At 40.0% G+C, this 23205-nt stretch overlaps 1 protein-coding gene across 5 annotated transcripts in view; it reads left to right on the plus strand.

Moving 5' to 3' along the window:
- The window catches only part of BCKDHB (branched chain keto acid dehydrogenase E1 subunit beta), a 235411-nt gene that overhangs the window by 177350 nt on the left and 34856 nt on the right, over positions 1-23205 (plus strand). Inside the window, exon 10 of one of the 5 annotated variants that reach the window (XM_075923806.2) lies at positions 22070-22123. The exons of the other annotated variants lie outside the window; for them this stretch is intronic. Coding sequence (XP_075779921.2) covers positions 22070-22108 — 39 coding nt within the window. The 3' untranslated portion in view covers positions 22109-22123. Of the gene's footprint in view, positions 1-22069; positions 22124-23205 lie in introns of those variants that run through there. 5 annotated transcript variants of the gene reach the window in all.

A 23205-nucleotide genomic window follows, 5' to 3' on the forward strand; every position in this document is an offset into this window, starting at 1 on the left:
GTAGATGAGGCTTTCTTCGGACAACTGAGAGAAGCTTCCAGATTGCAGGCCCTGGTTCTCGTGGGGGACTTTAATCACCCTGACATCTGTTGAGAGACCAATATGGCAGTACACAGGAAATCCAGAAAGTTTTTGGAGAATGTTGGGGATAACTTCTTGGTGCAAGTGCTGAAGGATCCAACCAGGGGCCATGCGCAGCTTGACCTTCTGCTTACAAACAGGGAGGAATGAATAGGGGAAGTAGAGATGGGTGACAACCTCGGAAGCAGTAATTATGAGATGGTAGATTTCAGGATCCTGACCAAAGGAAGAAAAGAGAGTAGTAAAATACACACCTTGGACTTCAGAAAAACAGATTTTGACTCCCTGAGAGACTTGATGGGCAGAATCCCCTAGGACACTAACATGAAGAGGAAAGGAGTCCAGGACAGCTGGCAGTATTTTAAAGAAACCTTATTGAAGGCACAGAAAGAAACCATCCCGATGCGTAGCAAGAGAGGCAAACATGGTAGGAGACCGGATTGGCTTAGAGAGGAAATTCTTGGTGAACTTAAGCACAAAAAGGAAGCTTACAAAAAGTGGAAACTTGGGAGGGGTTTAAATGTATTGCTCGAGAATGCCGGGGGTTTATCAGGAAGGCGAAAGCGCAATTGGAATTGCAGCTGGGAAAGGATGTGAAGGATAACAAGAAACGTTTCTACAGGCATGTTAACAAGAAGAAGGTGATCAGAGAGGGTGTGGGGCCCCTACTGGATGAAGGAGGTAACCTAGTGACAGATGATGTGGGGAAAGCTGAAGTACTCAATGCTTTCTTTGCCTCTGTATTCACGGACAAGGTCGGCTCCCAGACTAATGCGCTAAGTGACGCAAGATGGGATGAAGATGGAAAGCCCTTGGTGGGGAAAAGAACAGGTTAGGAACTATTTAGAAAAGCTAAACGTACATAAATCCATGGATCCAGACTTAATGCATCCAAGGGTACTGAGGGAGTTGGCAAATGTGATTGAGGAGCATTTGGCCATTATCTTTGAAAAGTCGTGGAGATCGGGAGAGATCCCGGATGATTTGAAAAAGACAAATGTATTGCCCATCTTCAAAAAAGGGAAGAAGGATGATCCAGGGAACTATAGGCTGGTCAGTCTTACCTTGGTCCCTGGAAAAATCATGGAAGGGATTCTTAAGGAATCCATTTTGAGGCACTTGGAAGAGAGGAAAGTGATCAGGAATAGTCAGCATGGATTCACAAAGGGCAAGTCGTGCCTGACCAATCTGATTAGCTTCTATGATGAAGTAACTGGCTATGTGGATATGGGAAAATCAGTGGATGTTATATACCTTGACTTTAGCAAGGCTTTTGTTACGGTCTCCCACAATATTCTTGCCAGCAAGTTATGGGATTGTGGATTGGATAAATGGATGGTAAGATGGATAGAAAGCTGGGTAGAAGGCCGGGCCTTGCGGGTAGTGATCAATGGCTCGATGTCAGGATGGCAGTCAGTTTCTAGCCGAAACTATTTCACTAGGAGAGTGGTGAAGCACTGGAATGGGTTACCTAGGGAAGTAGTGGAGTCTCCATCCCTAGAGGTGTTTAAGTCTCGGCTTGAGAAAACCCTGGCTGGGTTGATTTAGTTGGGATTGGTCCTGCCTGGAGCAGGGGGTTGGACTTGATGACCTTCTGAGGTCTCTTCCAGCTCTATGGTTCTATGATTCTATGACTTCAGTGGGCGCTTCTCTAAATGATCATAACTTTTGAAAGATGGGCTGCTTATTAGCAGTGTGATTATAGATTTAGGAGTGTAACTTTTGTCAAAATTTGATACCTGGTTAATCTAAATGTTTTTATTTTGTTACTCTTAAAATAAATTAAGCAATGCATTTATGCATAAGGCTTTTAAATCTGTTTGAAAACATAAACCATAACAAAAATAATAAATTACTTTCTTTTTACATCTTTTCTTTAAAAAAAAGTAAGAAACAAGAATCACAGTTCACTGTCATTGTGACTACTTTCTTCCACTATTTGATCTGAGGAAGTGGGTCTGGCCCACGAAAGCTCATCATCTAATAAACCATCTTGTTAGTCTTTAAAGTGCTACATTGTCCTGCATTTTGCTTCAGCTACCCCAGACTAACACGGCTACATTTCTATCAGTAGTTCACTGTCAGTGATATTAATCACAGAAATCAATGTGTATAGTTAATGTGGGTGTAATTCAGACTATACAGAAGTTTATAGGAGTTTTTGCCATTTCACATCATATCTTTAAAGATGTTATCCTGCTGTTCTGAAATTCAGTGGCAGAACTCCCATTCCTTTTAGTGAAAGAAGGATCAGACAATTAAAGTTATTTCAGAAAGAAACTCTGAAACAATGAATTTGAACTCAGTATATGAGTACAGTGAGCAGAATTTGGCCCATTGTCTTCAGCCTGTAGATTTGTGTGTTTATTATTGCAAAGTAGCTCTTAAAATCTCAGATGCTTTATAAATAAAAAGAACAATTGTTTATTCTTCATGAAGAGTCTCTGAATCAGAGCATTTCTGGGTGAGTAGAGTGGTGAAATTATTTCTGCCAAGATAGCAGAAGTTGCATAGTGAGCAGCACTGTGTTTTTACTCCTTCAATGTGAAATAATCTAGTTAGGGTTTGCAGGGTTAGAGGTTGGCTGTATATTTGCCTGGTAAATGTATTGTACCTAGTATATACAAGGATTTGTTATTTTAAATGTTCTTAAGTGGTTTTTAGGAGTAAGAATAACTTAAAATTTGGAGTGAACAGTGCTTCCCCTTTTCTTTCCCCTCACTTTGATTATTTTCTCTACACATACATACTTTCACCCCAAAGTAAGCATTATTAACAGATGAGCTATGCATCATAGAGTTAGAGACTGGTGAACAGGCTAACTCAGCATTACTGTAAATTATGATCCAGGCATCCTTCTTTACTAAAAAACAATAAGTTTCATATGTGAGCAATATGCAAATTTTAGTGGCGATTTTAATCAGTAGAAAGTTTCCTGTTTATTATTTGTCCTAGTTTGACACTTTTGATTGAGCATATGTGTATATAATTTTGATACTCTGTGAATAAAATCACAGTTTTATAAGGAATTAACTATTTAGTGGAAATGCTAAGGATTTAAACACAGCAGTCTGTATCCTGTATGCAACATGTATAAGAGACTGGGATGTTAGATATGTTGGCAACTCTGACAAGGTCATACTTTTGGGTTTTGTAATAGAAGTTTATTTTTCTAAAAACACCGTGTATATCCTGTATTTAATATACAGTGGCAAGCTGATAAAAAGCAAGAGGAATGAATTAAAGTTCTTGTACTGTGCCAGAGAACTTCTGTCACTGACCATTAGGTTTTCCGTTTACATTATGTACATCACAACTTGATACCGTCTAAATATGTGCCAAAATTATCTGGTTTTGTTTAATAAAAACTTAAAGGAAAATATGGCATAGTGGCGTTAAGATGAAAAAGATATATGAGCCATGCTATGAACACTTTTATAACATATGCAGCTGAGCAAATTCTATTGGAAAAAGTTGATGTTTGGTTCCAATTTGTAGTGGTGGCAATACAAACAGTGTATGAAATAAAAAACAGTAGATGTTAGCAAGCCTATAATCTTCCACTGCTGAAACTGATATTGTTCTGCGTTAGTAACTGGTAGCAGAAACAGATCAATAATGGAGTATATTTAAAGGAAGGACTCCAATGTAATGTAAGAGATTGTAATCACTTCATCTAATTACAAATAAGATTAAGACCATAAGAATGATCATACTGGGTCAGACCAATGGTTCATCAAGCCCAGTATCTGACAGTGGCCAACGCCAGATGCATCAAAGGGACTGAACAGAGTAGGGCAGTGATAAAGTGATTAATTGCCTCTTATCCATTCTCAGTATCTGGCAAAGGCTTGGGGTTGCATCTCTGACCATACTGGCTAATAACTATTTAATGGACCTATCTGCCATGAACTTCTCTAAGTATTTTTTGAATCCAGGGAAGTATTGTCCTTCAAGACCTCCCCTGACAACAAGTTCCACAGGACGGTACTCAATAAATCCTGGATATGCAGCATTTAGGATGAGTAGCAGTGTTCCCTCTAAGCTGTTGCAGCACAGCTTCACAGGTGATTAATCAGCCCTGTCCAGTCAGAGGCTCAGGGCTCCCTGCAGGGAGCTGACTGACTGAGTGGGGCTGATTGATCACCTGTGAAGCTGTGCTGCTGAGCAGCTTAGAAGGAACACTGGTGAGTAGCTTCAGGGCGTAGCCGAGTTAGTCTGTACACTACAGGATAAACTTAAAAAATAACAAACAGTCTCGCAGCACTTTATAGACTAACAAAACATGGAGATGGTATCATGACTTTAGTAAGGCGTTTGATACGGTCTCGCATGATATTCTTATCAATAAACTAGGCAAATACAACTTCGATGGGGCTACTATAAGGTGGATACGTAACTGGCTGGATAACCATACTCAGAGAGTAGTTATTAATGGTTCACAATCCTGCTGGAAAGGCATAACAAGTGGAGTTCTTCAGGGGTCTGTTTTGGGACTGGCTCTGTTCAATATCTTCATCAACAATTTAGATATTGGCATAGAAAGTATGCTTATTAAGTTTGCAGGTACCAAGGGAGGAGTTGTGACTGCTCTGGAAGATAGGGTCATAATTCGAAATGGTCTGAGATAAACAGGATGAAGTTTAATAAAGACAAATGCAAAGGAAGGAACAATCAGTTTCACACATACAGAATGGGAAGCGACTGTTTAGGAAGGAGTATGGCAGAAAGGGACCTAGGGGTTATAGTGGACCACAAGCTGAATATGAGTCAGCAGTGTGATGCTGTTGCAAAAAAAGCAAACATGATTCTGGGATATATTAACAGGTGTGTTGTGAGCAAGACATAGAAAGCCATTTTTCCGCTCTACTCTGCACTGGTTAGGCCTCAGTTGGAGTATTGTGTCAGGTTCTGGGCACCTCATTTCAAGAAAGACGTGGAGAAATTGGAGAGGGTCCAGAGAAGAGCAACAAGAATGATTAAAGAGCTAGAGAACATAACCTATGAAGGAAGGCTGAAAGAATTGGATTTGTTTAGTTTAAAAAAGTGAAGTTTGAGAGGGGACATGATAGCAGTTTTCAGGTATTTAAAAGGGTGTTATAAGGGAGAAGGAGAAAACTTGTTGTTCTTGGTCTCTGAGTATAGAACAAGAAGCAATGGGCTTAAACTGCAGCGGAGGTTTAGGTTGGATGTTAAGAAAAAGTTCTTAACTGTCAGGGTAGTCAAACACTGGAATAAATTGCCCAGGGAGGTTGTGGAATCCCCATCTCTGGAGATATTTAAGAGTAGGTTGGATAAATGTCTATCAGGGATGGTCTAGACAGTATTTGGTCCTGCCATGAGAGCAGGGGACTGGACTCAATGACCTCTCGAGATCCCTTCCAGTTCTAGTATTCTATGATTCTATGAGCTTTCGTGGGCACCGCCCACTTCTTCAGATGACCAGAGTGTTGGATGTCCAGAACTAAAATAAATAGTGGAGAAGGGAAAAAAATTGGAAGGGGGGGGGGGACAAGAGGAGGTAGTGTGTATAAAAATATCAAGGGGAAAGCTGAGCTGGGAATACAAATAGTCTATAAGCACCTACAGAATGGATAGTCAAAAGAGGCAGATAAGAACCATTAGTAGGCAGTTAGAGAGGAAGAGTACTAACACCAGATACTATATAGACAAAAAAGCACTGGCACCTTCATTGTTTGGTAAATTGATAATGTCCCAACCATCTCTCCTCCTCCCCATATCTTTATTTAATCCGTTAACATGAGTATCAAACCTCTGAATGAATTATAGTTCCAGTCCTTCCCTGTGTATTTGGCTTGTGGAATTGGTCTGTAACAAAAACAGCCACTTGAAGATCTGTTAATGAATGCCCAGGGAGATTGAAGTGTTCCCCAATAGGTTTTTATGTGTTCCCTTTACAGATATCTGATTTGTGTCCATTAATTCTTTCCCATAGGGACTGTCCAGATTGTCCAGTATATATTGCAGTGGGGCATTGCTGGCATTTATGGCATAGATTACATTCCTGGATGAGAAGTTAAATGAACCTCTGACATGGTGGCTTATGTAGTTGTCTCCAGTAATGAATTTGCTTGTATAGATACTTATTTACAGCCTCTCCCCGAGTTATGAACGAGTTACGGACCAAACACTTGGCCATAACTTGATTTGTTCATAACTCGGAATCATTGAGTTACATAGGGACCGCGCTGTTTGTAAGCGCAGGTTGCGTTCGGAATTTGGGGACCGCCTTTACGATCACTCCATGGGACCAGCTATATATGAGCCTTTACAACCGTTCGCAACTCAGGGACCGGCTGTATATGAGCAGTCCCAGAAATTTCAATATTTAAAAACAAACCTTGAGTTAATTTTGAACAATCTAAGATCCCAGTTAAATGGGACTGTCAATTGATTGATAAGAGTATCAGAGTCAGGAGAGCTGCAGAAGTGAGCTCTTAAAACTGAGTGGTGAAATTTTCCTTTCATAAAAACAGAAGAAAGAAAGATTGGAAAGAGTTCCTAAAAGCTTGGAAATAACATTAGCAAAGGCTGTTGGTTCGTTATTGGAGAGACAGACTATAACTGCAGCCTCACTCTGCTAGGTACAAGATATGGAGTTGTGGCAAGTGAATAATATACAGATATATTTCCCTTACTGTCAGAGCAGTGTGACAGATGCAAAGATTCTTGCACAGCTTCAAGAAAAGGAAGCATTTTTTCCCTCCAAGCCATTGTAGGCTGCTTAACTTAAAGCTACTACAGCTCCCTGGTCTGGCACCCTTGGGACATGACTGGTGCCGGACCATGGAATCTGCCAGACCAGGGGAGGTCAATAATAGATAGCTCCTTTTCTGCTGCCAGGAAATACCTGGGTGGGAATGCTGGGGGAAAGAAGCAGGGTGGCTGCATAGCCCGTTAGAGCGACACTCCTGACCCCCCCGCTGCAGGGCTCCGCAGACACCCTGCCTCTTTCCCTGAATGTCATCCCCCATCTCTGTTCTTCCCCCTCCAACTCTGACCTTGGTTACTACAAATGAGCTATTTGCAGAGCTCTGGAAGCTCTGAGAGCATGGGGAAAGAGCTGCTGAGCACTGGGCCCAGCTTTGCTCTGAGTATTCCAGTCCGGGAACACCCAGGGGAAGCCAGACCACAGATTTTTCCAGACTACAGAGGTCCAACCTATATGAGAAGTCAACATAAGAGATGTCAGATAAAAATCTACATGAGGAGTAGGAGGTATAATTTTATCAACTGTAAATAAAAAAATAAAATGGGGCCTATAGTCCAAAATATCAAAGGAAAGAGGTTTTCTTCTGTCATACCTTAAGAACCTGTATCACCCAGGGTACATCTAAACGACATTCTATTTTCTAAAGAGGATATGCAAATTCCGCGGAAATTTGCATATCTTCTTCTGATCTCACTTTCAAAAGCAGAGCTTTCAAAAGCGAAAGTAGTCTGGATGTGGTTTTTTCCAGGAATAAAACCCATTTTCGAAAAAAACCCCACATAAACCTCATTTCTAAAGGAAGAGCGTTTTTTTCGAAAAAGGGGTTTTTTTCTGAAAAAAAAAGTGCATCCAGACTACTTTCACTTTTGAAAGCTCTGCTTTTGAAAGTGAGATTGGAAGAAGATATGCAAATTCCCGCTGAATGTCTTTTGAAAATAGAGCGTAGTCTAGACATAGCCCCAATGTAAACTGACTCTACACTACAGATGAATTTGACAAATCCATTGACTTGAACAGAGAAATCCAGGGATAAATTTGAATAAAAACTGCTTTCTTCTGATGTAATCCCTAAAGAGAGCAAAAGGTTTTTTCCTCTTCCAGCTTGTGTATGGCTCTGTCATTCGTGTCTCCGCAAAGTGCTTGTGCACTTGTTCATACTTTGCAAACTGCCACGTTGTCTAATGGCTCGATTCCCTGAAATCCTGACAGTTTATGCAAAAGCATTCTGGCTGTATTGGGGGAGCAAGCCTTAAACTGGCCAGCTCTTCTGAGGATCTCAGTCACCCCTCCCTCCTCCATATAAGTTACCAAAATGATTTCTAGGCTGTTCTGGGCTTTATTTTTTCTGCTATATATTTTCAGCATAGACCATCTCATATTAAGAAGATAGACAGGTTGTTGTATATTTCTGTTGTGAAGCATTTGTAATGGTTTCATTTGATTGTTTTAATTCCACTTTTACAGTCTGCAGCGCATGGTTAAAAGTTATCCTGCTGCTAACTGCCTGTATTTTCCTTGAGTGAAACTGCTGAATTTCAGCTTTTGTGGAAACTTAGGAGACTCAGATAGGCAGGAAAAACAAAGGAAACATGGCTGAAGATTGTGTTGGCGGCTTTCAGGATTGAAACTAACCATTGAAACAAGTATTGTTTGACCTGCTTCCAAAAGGGAAGAAGAGCTTGTTTGAAATGAAAGGCTATAAAATGATCTTCTTTCTTTGGAAGAAACAAGATTGTGTAATGTCCGGGATTTGAAGCTGGAATTTGTTGTGTAATTACTGCTGAGACCTATCGTTCATTGAAAGGCTTGACAGCTCTCACGTTAAGCTTCTTATGAAGGTGAATTTTCATTGCATTTAATAAATGGGTTTTAAACAAGTTTTTATAAGGAAAATGAATAGTGGAAAAAATGAAGCCCTGCAAATCTCAGGAACATCTGCACATAGGCACCGTGCCGCTGGCATTCCTCTGCCTTTGGTCCCTGGAATCACGGCTAGGGGAGCCACTCCTCCAGGAACTCTCCTTATCGCTGCTGCATTTCATGGGTGTGCAAGCAGGAAAAGAGGGGGCACCCTGTAGGAAGAAAGCTCCATGGTAAAAGTACATCTATATATTTTCTCTGGAGCCCATAAAGGGATGCTGTTGTTCATTCTTCTCACCTTGTCTCCGCCCTACTTTAGTCCACATGAGTTCTCACACAGCTGCCTTGTCTTCCATGGAACCAAACCCCACAGAGAGCCACCTGTAAATCTGGGGGGTGGTTTCATAGAAGTGACTGCCTCCACTTCCTTGTGCATGCTAGCATCGGGACATCAATGTATAGAGGGGATTCTGGACTAGGGGTATACAAAGTGACCCATTTTCAGTCACTCGGGGTAATCCATATCTATGTATTATAAATGTATTTGAAATTGAGACTCCGTAACAGTAGCTAAGGGATAAAATGTAATATTGTTTGTTTTAGAAAGATTTCAAATCCTAAAAGCTTTCACTTGTACAAACCTTCCCAGCTAATAAGCCGATAGTACTGATGCAAGTATCTACGCAAGCAGGTTTTCTAGTTTACTTTGCGCTTCTCCATATACAAAACAAACAGACCGCTAATGACTGGGTAAATACAGTGGGACTGTACTTTGTGCACTACATGTTCTGAGCTTAAGTGTTTTGGTCTTTATTTTGTTTGTCTATTTTTATACTCTTTCACAACCACATTTTGTCATAATGGAATAGCAGAGTTCCTGGTATAGTACAGAGACCTAACACAAGGAATATATTATGCACACTTTTTTCAACCTGAAATGTTCTCCAGTGCTGATTATTTTTGGCTTTTATTATATTATATTAATACAGTATGAACAGTAATGGGATTTTACACTATGATTTTTTTGTGCATGGGCGTGTGTCCAAAGCAAAGCAAAATGTGAAATTGAGGGGAAAAGAATCAATCATATATTGACATGTCCGTTTTCTTTGTTTCCCTTTTCTCCTTATTGAAAAATGAAATACTTAATCAAATGTCTTAAATTTACAAAAGCAACAATTATAGGTGAAAAAATGCCATTATCTTATCATTCTTGCCTGTTGCATGGCTTTTTTATTCATTAAAAAAACCCTACATTCAAGTAGTATATAGAGGCTGACTTACGAGCTACAAAGGCAAATCAACTCAGAATTTAAAACCAGGCTGATTCTTGGACTTCTGCGTGTTCTGCTTTTCCTCGGTTTTGTAGCATATGTACAGAAGTGGCGGCTTTTCTCTTTTGCAGCGTGAACGAATAGGCTGCAAGCTGCAGAGCTGGAATACATGTTTCAAAATCTTTTTGCAGTTCTACTACTTTTAGCTAACACTAAACGTGATAGGCAAGAGAGTAAACCTGGGAATCAAACTTAGGTCACTGTTAAAATAATAAAAAATATATGAAAGGAGAAATGTTTATACATATTTTCTGTGAAAATTCTGAGCTATTAACTGCATAGATTATGCTTAATATCTTGCACAGGGTTGGTAATTTATAAATACATATTAATAATCATAATGTAAAAAACCAAAATACTAAACAAATTTAATCTCTTTTGGAGCAGATTACAAAATTAGATAAGGAAATGGAGTATATTTAAATCAATCTGAACATTAGTATTTTGAGTCAGTGCCTGTAAAAACTTTGCTAGAATGAGTTAAAATGAGCACAGTATAAGCACAGAGAAATAGACTGGGAAATGGGTAAAGGCTGTATGAAAAGATTCATCTTTGTTAGACTCAGTTTACTTAACATCTTCATTAACAATCTGAATGGAATAAGAAAGAAAATTAATGATCACACATGATATTTCATTAGTTCTCCTTTTTAGGTTTTTAGAAGAAAGAGGTTAAAATATTCAGGTGCACATTGTTTAGATTCACTTGTAAAATTAGGATTCCAAACTAGGACTCAAAACTCATGCTAATTTTTTTTCTGCACTTTCCAACAGATTTTTCTTCTGGTCCTACATTTCTATGATTTTGTCATATCCTGAATGACTTTGGGCAAATTGCCTAATCTGCTATGTGCCTCAGCTCCCTATCTATAAAATGGGGATAATAGTTACCTACGTCAATAAATTGCAGGATAAAACAATTGTTTTATGTTTATGAGGCACTCAGGTACTATAGTGATGAGAACTCTTTAAGTACTTAGGGAGCGAGGTAGATAGTGACATGCATAGGTGCATGGTTAGAGAAATATTTTGTTTTGTTCAAAATAGTAAGACAGTTGAAGTAAACTTTCTCAGCAAAGATTTCAAGTGATTAACAAAACAAGCCAAGTTCAATATCATTCAGTATGATAGAGCTTGACATCAATCTCTCTCTTCAGTAAAATTCTAACACCTTTTTCTTCTCATTTATGAAACTGTAGTGTCAGTTCACTTTTCAAAAGGTGTTGCGTTATTATTGCCAAAGTTTTCTTGGCATCTTCTTTCATATCTTTCTCCTTATTGGCCCTGACTAAAGATTCTTTTGTTGCTTCTATTTCATAAGGACACACATTGCCATATTCTGTACTGATTGTAGAACAGTGTTGGAATTAAGGCTTTCGTCCATCCTTATTGAGTTTCATTCCATTAAGTTACAAAATCAATTCTGTATTTTTCTGCAGATGCTGCGTGTGGCATGTGGAAAAGCAGTAGAATGAGATAAACATTAAAAGGAAGTAAAAACTTTTTGTGTCCACCCCCTCTTTGCATTTATCTGTGACATATCTATCCTACTGCTTTATTCATCTGTCATTTAAAATGCTTGCTGGAAAAAATGCTAATTTGTGAAAAGTGCATTTTAATTTCAGATTATTCAGTTGTTGAACTGCTTTCTGATCTTTTTATCATAAGGGAATATATATTTATAGCTTAGTTTTGAAAAAGGCTTCTAGTTGGCTTTTGGTTTTGTTACCTTGTTTCTCAGTTTATTATCGGTTCCATGAATAGCACTTGTGTTTCCTTTGAAAGGGGAAAAGAAAGGGGCTGGATGTTTTATTTTCTCTCCATTGGTATCCTCATATTCATATAGAGTTAATTTTTTTTGTAGAATTTGTAGGTTTCCCCTATAATTTCTTTCCTCCTTTTGTGTATTCCTCAGTGTTTCTTTTAATGCTCCCTTTTCTCTCTGCCCTCTGTTGTGTTTAAACAGTTGGAAAAAACAACATTAATGCTGAAAACACACCTTGGCCTGCAGCTTTTCTTTATATTGGCTGAGAAAAAAATTACTGGTTGTGGAAGAACTATCAGCAGATTAATACCCTCAGCCTGCTTTACATCATAAAAATACAGCTCCTCCATGAACCCATAGTCAGCATGGATAATGCAGTTTTTCAGTCAAAAGAAGGTGGACAGAGCAATAGGATGCAGGGTAGTGTGGGCATACCACGTGTATTATCTAGCTGAGTTTGGGAATAGCTTACCTACACTCTGTTGTGCAGGCAAAGGAGTGAAGGTAAAGGCAGTGCACCTACCACTACCTAGTCAACTAGTCATTTTCTTTCTTGTCATCATGTGGGTAAACAGTATTGCTGGCATGACAACTATTGCAGCTCTGATGCAGATGAAATGGAGGCTGTAGAATATTTCTGCTGCTCTTCATGAATTACCTTTTTCCCTCAGGCTTCCAATTCCCATGGAAATCTCCAGTGCACAAACTGTGACAAGCTATGGTAAGGATTTGGTCACAATAATATACCTGGTACTAAAAGCACATCAGAGTGCTTGGATTGGCACAACATTTTTATCAGTTTGTTTCTTTTTAACCTTTGCCAATCCAGGAAATATTATACAGGTTGTACCTCCCAAAACCAGGACTCTCTCATCTGCAACATCCCTGGTCCAGCAGGACCATTGATGTTCCTGAACGAGAGAGCCCCCAGGCAGAAGGGCCTGCAGTTGAGAATTCCACTCACGGCAAGGCTGGTGGTAGGGGGGTCAGAACCTCAGCAGCCCAACAGTGGTAGCGGGCCCATAATAGCAGGACAGGAGTAGCCTGGTAAATCCAGTTGGGGCTGGGGCAGCCTGTGCATGCCAGTCCGGCAGCAGGGCTGTGTGCTGGCCTGGAAGTGGGGGCAGAGCTGCGGCAACCTGGCTGGCAGTAAGGCCAATCTGTGGCAGCCCCACAGGGAAAACCTGTCAGGGGTTGTGGCAGTGGAGCTGGGGCTGCAGCAGCTCTGCTGAAGCCGCAGCAGGCCAGCAGCCTGATCAGGGCTGACCAAGGCAGCTCAGTCAGGGCCACGTGTAATCCAGCAGCAGGGCTGGTGCTGCAGCATCAGCTCTGTCAGCGGGGCCAAAGTAGCCATGTCGCCCAGCCTGCAGTGAGGCCAAAGGAACCACCAATGGAGAGGCAGCAGGCTGAGGGGGCCAATGGCAGGGCATCTTCCCTGGTCTGGTAAATTCCCTAATTCAGGACCACCCAGGTTCCAAGGGTGCCAGACCAGAGAGGTCTAACTTGTAGTGGTACGTGGAGTCTCAAACACAATGTGCCAGATCCCCACCTTTACATTGAAACTTCTCCTGAAAAACCACTTCCTCCATGGCATCCAAAAACAGTACATCATAATGAATATTATTTTCTACTACAGGATCTCCCCTAAACAGGTAATTCAAGTTAACTCCCTCCTCTGGACCTCAAAGATAAGTCTACTACCTTATATGTTGACATAATTTACATCACTCGGATATGAGAAAGCCACCTCTCAAGCAGCACAAGTTACAATTAAGTGATGTGCAAACCAATGCTGTATTGGTAGAAGCTCTCCTGCTAATAGAGCTCCCATTTCTCACAGAGATGGAGTAATTATGCCAACATGAGAACTCTCTCCCATTGGCATAGAGCAGAGCTACTCAACTTTGGAAGCCCTGAGGGCCACAATGATACAGCACATGCCGAGGGCCGCAATTTAAGTGTGGTTGCATATACATGCAAATATATATGCAAATATATGCAAATAGCTTCTTTCACACTGACAGGCATGAATACATAGATCAAGCCTTAAGCTGCAGTGCCAGTCCCAAATGTGGCCATTGTGAGCCAGTCAGCACCTCTCAGAATCTGCCCACATGGCTAAGCAGCCAGCACTTCCCACAATGCCCTGGCACTCCTGGCACCTCCTCTCTGGGGGCTAGAAACATGGACAATCTGTACCTGTCTGTTCCAGCCAACCCATTTGCCTGCATCTTTCAGTGCTCACCCCACCTGGGAGACACCTCACCATTGTGGAGCAAGTTCCCAGTGGAGGCCATGTTCAAAGGATCTCACCCACGGGCCATATGTTGAGCCCCGTGTAAACCCAAACTGCACTGTATGTGGGCCCGTGCATATTGAGTAGCCCTGGCATTGAGCATCTTCACCAGATGTGCTACAATAGTGCAGCATAGCGCTTCTGGTATAGACTAGTGGCGCTTAACTTTTTTATATCTGTTTTTTAAACTGTAAATTCTTTGAGGGAAGGGATTGTATTCAGATGTGTGTCAAGCATAGTGCTAAGCACGTTACTGGCACTAAGCTAATATATAAAGTGAAAAGAGCAGGTAGGTGCAGCAGTACATTTCTCTTTCATCTTGCTTTTCTTTCTTTGACTCAAGAATACTATGCGTATTGAAAAGCACAGGGAGGCTTTATAAAATGTTTTTATGTTCCTAGGTCAACAACTGCATTATGTTTTCAATTTACAGGAGTTCTGCTGAGAAAAGACATAAGGTCTTCTCTTAAAAGATGTGGCAGTGTTCTGTCAGTAGCCATGCGAAGGAGTCTTGGATTTGTAGTAGGACCTATACAGTCTTTTACCAAGCTACCTAAAAGTGAAGGCGCTGGATTGGCATGACAACTTCAATCAAAGTAGTAAAAGAGAATCTAAGGGTATGTCTACATTGCACAGCGATTTTGGAATACCAGAGGTATCCCAAAATAGCTACCTCACGTCTATACAAGCCACCCGTTATTTTGAAATATTTTTTGAAATAACGGTCATGCTATTTCTCCATCCTGGTAATCCTCGTTGCATGAGGGATAAGGGATGGCTCAAAATAGCAAGTTATTTTGAAATTTGGCACTGTGTAGACGTTTCAAAATAAACTATTTCAAAATACAGTCAAAATAAGATACGCAGTTTGCGTAGCAAAAAGTGCATATCTTGTTTTGAGTTTAGGGTGCTGTGTAGATGCACTCTTAGTGTCTGGCATGATCAGCAAATTTATTACGGTGCGTCTACACAGCACTCTAAACTCAAAATAAGATATGCAATTTGCGCTACACAAATTGCGTATCTTATTTCGAATCTATTTGTGCATCTACACATTGCCAAATTTCAAAATAACACAGGGTATGTCTACACTACAGCACTAATTCGAACTAACTTAGTTCGAATTCGTTAATTCGAACTAAGCTAATTCGAATTAGCGCATCTAGACTTAAAAACTAGTTCGAATTAGCGTTTTGCTAATTCGAACTAGCATGTCCACACTGAGTGGACCCTGAACTGGGGTTAAGGATGGCCGGAAGCAGTGCCGGCAGGGCATCAGAATAGGACTTAGAGCATGGAGCTGCTGTCTCAGGCTAGCCGAGGGCTGTGCTTAAAGGGTCCCGACCCCCACCCCGGACAGACAGTTTTCAGGGGTTCCCCGCTTGCAAAGCAGTCCTGGCTTGGAGTGCCCTGAGTGCCCACAGTCGGCACATCACAGCACTCGGCCATCAGCCCAGCTGCACTTGCCGCAGGCTGCCATCTGGGGGGGGGTGTCAATCGGGGGGCTGCAGGAGAGCTTCCACCCCGAGAAGCCCACAGAGCCACCCCAGTCCTCATCGGGGGCTCGTACCCCATTCCTCCCTCACCTCCTTCCACTTACCCCTCCCTAGCACCCCTTCCTGATGTACAAAATAAAGGACACGTGTGGTCAAAAATAGAAACTCTCTTTATTGAACAAAACTGGGGGAGACTGGGAAAAGGAGGTGGGAGAGGGGAAGAGAAAGGGTGGAAGAGGGGAGGGATACTAAAATGATCAGAGGTTTGGAACAGGTCCCATATGAAGAGAGCATAAAGAGACTGGGACTTTCCAGCTTAGAAAAGAGGAGACTGAGGAGAGATACGACAGAGGTCTATAAAAGCATGAGTGGCATGGAGAGGGTGCATAAAGAAAAGTTCTTCATTAGTTCCCATAATATAAGGACTAGAGGACACCAAATGAAATGAATGGGTAGCAGGCTTCAGACTAATAACAGAAAGGTCTTCTTCACAAAGCAAATAGTCAACCTGTGGAACTTCTTGCTGCAGGAGGCTGTGAAGGCTAGAACTATAACAAAGTTTAAAGAGAAGTTAGATCAAGTCATGGAGGTTTGGTCCATGGAGTGCTATTAGCCAGGGGGTAGAAATGGTGTCACTGGCCTCTGTTTGTGGAAGACTGGAGATGGATGGCAAGAGACAAATGGCTTGGTCATTGTCTTCGGTCCATCCCCTCCAGGGTACCTAGTGTTGGCCGCTGTCGGCAGACAGGCTACTGGGCTAGATGGACCTTTGTTCTGACCCAGTATGGCCATTCTAAGCTCAGGGTCGGGGGTCTCAGTGGACCACCTTGATTTTCATGAAAACCTGCTCCTGGGTGGGCAGCAGGCTGGCAGCTATCCTGTCCTAGACGGCCACTTTCCTGTGCCTAGTGCGGAGGTCGTGGATGAGGCCCACAATGTCCGCACTAGACCAGGCGGGCGCCCGCCTCTTGCGGCACCGGGCAGGCTCCCAGAAGCCGCCAGCCTGGTCCTGGGAAGAGGCGGAGGGCTGGGTGGCAGCGGGTGGTTGGCTCGAGCCGTGCCAGGTGCAGAGTCTGCTGGCTGGGTGCTGGCAGGCTTGCACCTGGCACGGGCACCGTAGCTAGCCCGTGCCCCTTTAAGGGCTCCGGGGCCGGGAGGGGGGCAGAAGAGTTTCCCTGGTGGTGCCCAGAGTGGCCACCAGGGCAAGCTTGGGAGGACTAGCCTCCCACTAGTTCGAATTAAGTGGCTACACAGCCCTTAATTCGAACTAGTTAATTCGAACTAGACGTTAGTCCTCGTGGAATGAGGTTTACCTAGTTCGAATTAAGCGCACCACTAGTTCGAATTAAGTTTGAACTAGTGGTTTGCATGTGTAGCACCTATCAAAGTTAATTCAAACTAATGTCTGTTAGCTCGAATTAACTTTGTAGTGTAGACATACCCACAGTATTTTGAGCCATCTCTTAACCCTCATACAACAAGGTTTACCGGTATGGCAAAGTAGCATGCCTGTTATTTAAAAAAAAATTCAAAATAATGGCAGCTTGTGTAAACATGGAGTAGCTATTTTGAGATACCTCTGGTATCCCCAAATAGCCATGCTGTGTAGACGTACCCTTAGTTCCTAGGTACTGTGAAGATGGGCATCCTAGAAATATTTTAGAAACATAAAGGCTATGTTTTGATGTAGTGAACAGTGGTGGCCACAGACACTGATTGCAGTTCCTTGATCTTCAGCCAGTCAACTCTGACAGAAGTTAAAGAACCAAGAGCCTGTCCTACCGTCACCTTTTGCAGATCTGTTAATGGACCTTCTGGCAGCAGGGGATTAGAATCATAGAATACTAGAACTGGAAGGGACCTCGAGAGGTTATCAAGTCCAGTTCCATGCCCTCACGCTAGGACCAAGCACCATTCTAGATCGTTCCTGATAGATGTCTATCCAACCTGCTTTTAAATATCTCCAGTGATGGAGATTCCACTACTTCCCAAAGCAATTTATCCCAGTGTTTAACCACTTTGACAGCTAAAGGAGTTTTTCCTCATGTCCAACCTTGCTACAATTTAAGTCCATTGCTTCTTGTCCTATCATCAGGCCAAGGAAAACAATTTTTCTCTGTCCTCCTGACTATGAACCGTTAATAACTATTCTCTGAGAATGGTTATCCAGCCAGTTATGCACCCATCTTATAGTAGACCCATCTAGGTTGTATTTCCCTGCTTTATTGATAAGAAGGTCATGCGAGACCATATCAAATGCTTTACTAAAGTCTAGGTATACCATGCCCACTGCTTCTCCCTTGTCCACAACACTTATTATCCTACCAAAGAAAGCGATCAGATTGGTTTGACATGATTTGTTCTTTACAAATCCATGCTGGCTGTTACCTATCACCTTATTATCTTCCAGATGTTTGCAGATGAATTCCTTTATTATCTGCTCCATTATCTTTCCTGGTACAGAAGTTAAACTGACTATTCAGTGGTTTCCTAGGTTGTTGTTGTTTTCCTTTTTATAGATGGGCGTGATATTTGCCCTTCTCCAGTCTTCTGGCATCTCTCCTGATGTCCATGACATTTCAAATATAATGGCTAAAGGCTCAGATACCTCCTCTATCAGCTCCTTGAGTATTCTAGGATTCATGTAATCAGGCCCTGGTGACTTGAAGACTTCTAATTTTTCTAAGTAATGTTTAACTTTTTTAAAATTTTAACTTCCAAACCTAGCCCATTTCCACTAGCATTCACTATGTTAGGCATCCTGTCACCATCCATCTTGGTAAAAACAGACACAGACATCATTAAGCACCTTTGCCATTTCCAGGTTTTCTGTTATTGTTATTGATTCCTTCGCACAGACATATTAAGGATCCACTTTACCATGCCCCTTCCTGCCTATGTGGTACAAAGCAGTATAGCAGATTGGAAAATATAAAGTGTGCCAGTGTGTGTTTGTTTTAAAGTTAAATGCTTGATAAATAAAATGGCATTGCTTGTGAGCTTGTAATTACAGTGAAAGTAAATGGAAATTCCAGAAAGTATATTTGTGAAATTCATCTCTGAAAATTACTGTGCAAATTATTGTAACAGTCACTATCTTGAGACCGAGTGAGCCTGTGCTGTACACAGTGTTAGCACTTCTTGCTTCCTAAATTCTTTCTCTCTAATGGTCTTTCAAGGCAACCAAGCCAATTTCCTCTTATTTAAATGATCTCTCAGTGATGTTTAAGTGCTCATCTGTAGGATTCGGTTACAGACAGGATTTCAAAGGATACTTTGGAAAAAGTAATTGAGCCGAGTGAAGGTTGATAATTTTTGAGAGAAGAAAACAATTTGTTTAGAAAAATTGAAAGGGGCTGGGACTCAAGATGGGGACAGAGGTCTACATTAGGGAATCCTTGGTTTGTATTTTGTAATGCATATGTTTGTTTGTTCTTTTTCTTGTTTTTACTCTTGTAATTTCCCCATTCTCATTGTCAAATTAAGCTGTTTGTTTTTCTGAAACTCTGCAACATTTCACTTGTTCAAGCTATTTTAAAAAAAGTCTTTATAAGGAAAGCAGTTATCAGGCCTCATTTAAAAGAAAATATTACAAATATATTTGCTCGAGCTCTAAGGGAAATAGTTTAATGGTAAACTAGTGTTTGTCTTAACTGAGATCAAAATTACCCTTCTGTAATTATTTTTTATAGAAGTGCAAATAAACTGCTCTTATCTTGACAATGCCATTCACACTGCTAATGCCCAAAATGAATACAGTACAGAAACAGGTTTGCTGAATTCAGCACAAAATATGCACAGCTTTTTGAGCCATAGACGTACTGAAAAAATATAGGCTAGATTGTGCACCTGGTGATCATTTTGGCCAGCAATTATTGACATTGATGGGGCTACTTATGTGAATAAATACTCACCAACAAGAGGAAATATTTCATAATTGAACCCAATCAATGTTTGCTCTCTATCGGTCTGACATCTTCAATAAAAAATTGACTGACAATTGAGGAGGAAGAAATTACATAAAAACTTGAAAAACAGTGCAATGCTTGTTTTAAAAATAATGATGGATTTGTCTGACTGTTGTGGGGCTTAATTTGAGAATTTAAGTGGTGGATTTGGTTATTTTGTAATATAATGAACAGAAGATATAATTATATGTACATTCCTTAATACTCAAAACACATTTTCAATTGATGGGATTCATTACTCTTTAATTCCCATAGACATTTGGGATTTACTGGTGTGTCTATTCCCCAAAAGCAGTATTTTAGTTGCTGTGGTTGAACATTGGCTGAAAGTGAATTTCAATTCTATTTGGGATAATGAAATTCTCTATTCAAGTGTGTTTGTTGGCTAGTTGCATTTATCAAGGAACATAAATGGTGCTACATGACATATGTAACTAGCCAACACAGAACAAATTGCATATATTCATAGTAAATGATTTACAGATTGTGCATACCAAGAATTCTGCACTGAAGAAATCTAGAAATTTTGAATACATTTGAGAATTTGGTCATCAGCTCCAACAATTAATAAGCAAGAAAAAGGCAACATATTACTAAAGCACATTTGTTACACATTATTTTCTCAGCTCTGCTAGTGAAGGGATGCAAACAGTTATGGCAGGGCATCATTTTTAGCATTCATTTTTAAGACATAGACTGTAGGAAAAACAAATTATTTTTCAGTAGCCATTAGTTTCCACTTAAAGGATTGTACTATATTTAAGAGAAGCTCAGCCTTCAGAATAATTTAAGGGAGACCTTTTAAAACACGGTTAACATTTTTATTAACATGGTTAACATTTGGATTTGATTATGTATTCAGGCAGTCAAGAAATAGCAGAGATCTACCACAAAGTCTAGTGGGAGTTAAGAATTCCATTATGAGGAGCTACACACAGCAAGAGCAATAAATTGTGGCAGTTTAATATTACATGGAGCAACAGGCTTAAAAAGTATGCAGCAGAGAGAGGGAGAGATGGAGAACAAGCAGCAAAAGCATGTCAGGTTGCTCAAAAAAATCTAATTCTAAATAAGGCTCTCTTGTTTGGGAATAATAATTAAACACGTAGATTTAATCAGGAATAGTTAAATTCACATCTTATTTTTTATTAATTTTCATGCATAAACAAACCCTATCTGGAATGATAACGCTAAAGCACAATAATGTCAGTTTAAAGTAAGCATTTAAAGCAAACTATTCAATTACTGATCTTCTTCCCAGATGGATTAGGGAAGGCAATTGGAATGAAATCCAACTGGGAAGGTGTGTTAAGGAGGAATTGGGAATTTCTGTGGAGAAGGAAGAAAAAAGGGGGGAAGGCAAAGACCAAAAAAAAAAGGAGACTAGGGAAGGAAGAGGGGAAAAAAAGGACAAAAATAGCAGTCGGTCCTAAAGATAATATGCTTTCCCTGCGTGGAGCTAAGTGTAATATGGAGATTAACAAATGATTACAACTATGATAAACTAATAGTTTAGTTATCGCTTAAATCTATGTTCTATCCTTGATCTATGTGCAAGCCTCCCATTCATATCAATTGGAGCTATGCTGTGGATTGAGGAGATTATGCAGTTCTAACTATCTGATACCGAGGAGCTAAAACATACTTCAATATGCCATAAAGATTCAAAATGTGTTCAATATAGGCCATATAACTAATGAAGAATGCATTGATTATATGTCATTTTTTTCTCTGAAGTATGGCATGGAGCATTGTAAAAACTTTTGTTGATTGTTTCTTGTTAAATAAATTGTATCTAACATAAATTAATGGTTTCCTGTCGCCCTTCATGCTCTCTGCCCAATAGATGAATTTGTCATATTCTTAATATACATTCTTTCATACTAGTTAGATTTTTTTCATGGTGCAAATATTCTTTTGTAAGAAAAGTTAGTTCATAAGCTACAGTGCTAGCATATAAATATAATAATTGTGAAAGAAAAGCTAGTTATATAATTACAACCAATTATTGAATATATTTTTGATTAGACAACTCACGTTTCATTGAAATGAAACTACAATACTTTACTAGATTATATGTATGGAGAAAATAAAATGAAACCACCTTTTATAGAAAAAATAAAGATTAAAGCACAGTTGAAATGATATAGCCTGAGCAATGAACTCATTAAATATAAGCAATTAAGGATTTTTTTTTTTTGCACAAAAGTTATCCAATAGTTTCATGTGGCATGGTTTATTTTATCAGCATCGGCAATATATGCAGCGAGATTACTAAATGTTTGCAAGGTTTTAAAAGTGAACACATATTTCAGCAAACTCTTAAATGGAGAGTTCTTAGTTCCTGAGATTTTTAGTTTAATGGTAAATTGTAAAATCTGGGAAAATTTAAGTATGTGCACGATCTCCCTTAACAAGCATTATGTGTGATATAACTAATTTTACATGTAATATAATTTCTAAATACCTCTTTTAAAAGTGACTCCCAAACTCCCAGTTTTCAAGTAAGAAACTGATGTAGACTTTTTCTTTGCAGAGTGGGAATCAACTTTATAAACATCAGCCACCTGTCTAGAATCCCTGAAAGCCTAGATGCACCATTTAGTAAATGCTGAAGTTGTAACAGATTCTGTCCAAATTGTGAGTTCAGTCTTCATCTTTCAAAATTAAGGAGAATTATTCATTTTCTGTTCAAAATTCCTAAACAAGAACAGCAAGGGTTAAAAAAACCATGATTCACAGTTGTGAGGCTCTCTATTTTAAGTGCCAATAATGTGAATCTAGAGTTCTGTTGCCATTCAAATTGAGCCATATAATCCAAAATAAAGTTTCAGTTAGTTCATGTAGACACTAAGGAAGGCCGTGTTTACACTACAGATAAGATCGAAGCAGGCACATTTGATCTTCTGGGGTTTGAATTAGCGGGTCTAGTGAAGACATGCTAATTTGAACTGAGAGGGTGCTCCTTCTATGAGAAATAAGGGAAGTCGAAGGGAGAGTGTGCTCCCTTTCACTTCCCGCAGGATGGACAGTGCCAAATGGCCGATGTTAAAATACTTTAACTTAAGCTATGCAATTAATGTAGCAAAGTTGTGTGTCTTAGTTCAAAATTATCCCCTAATGTAGGCCAGGAGCAAGAAATATCATAAAATGACAAATCATGGGAGCCAATTTCTAGATAAAATAGGTCAGAAAATACTAAATGATCAGTGTAAAAGATATTAGGTAAACATAGTGACAGGCAAATGAGTTCATATAAGTATTTTACATGGGCATAAACTATGGAACGTTTCAGCATCACACTAGTATTTTCATACTTTGTTTTACACTTGAGTGCCTTATGGCACATAGGAGTTTCCAGGCCTAGCGTATGGCAGTTTTTTGGCTTGATAGCTTTTATCTGTTCCTAAGTGGCTTGTTTGATCTAAGACAAACTGCTGTGTTAGGTCTGCCAGAATTTGCTGATTTGCTACTCTGTTTAAAAAAAAAAAAAAAAGAAGAAGTTGGACAGCGTAAGCGACTGTTAAGTGACTGGAGTTATGACAATTCTATAGATAACAATGAAGTGACTAATGTTCACAGTTACATAATGGGATGAATAATTGAGTTTTAGTTTTGGCTCTTGGTTTACTGATCTGGACACCAAAGCTGGGCAACAATTAGTGCTTAGAT

Source organism: Pelodiscus sinensis, chromosome 3 (genome assembly GCF_052426305.1).
Source record: "Pelodiscus sinensis isolate ZL-2025 chromosome 3, ASM5242630v1, whole genome shotgun sequence".
Taxonomy (NCBI): domain Eukaryota; kingdom Metazoa; phylum Chordata; order Testudines; family Trionychidae; genus Pelodiscus; species Pelodiscus sinensis.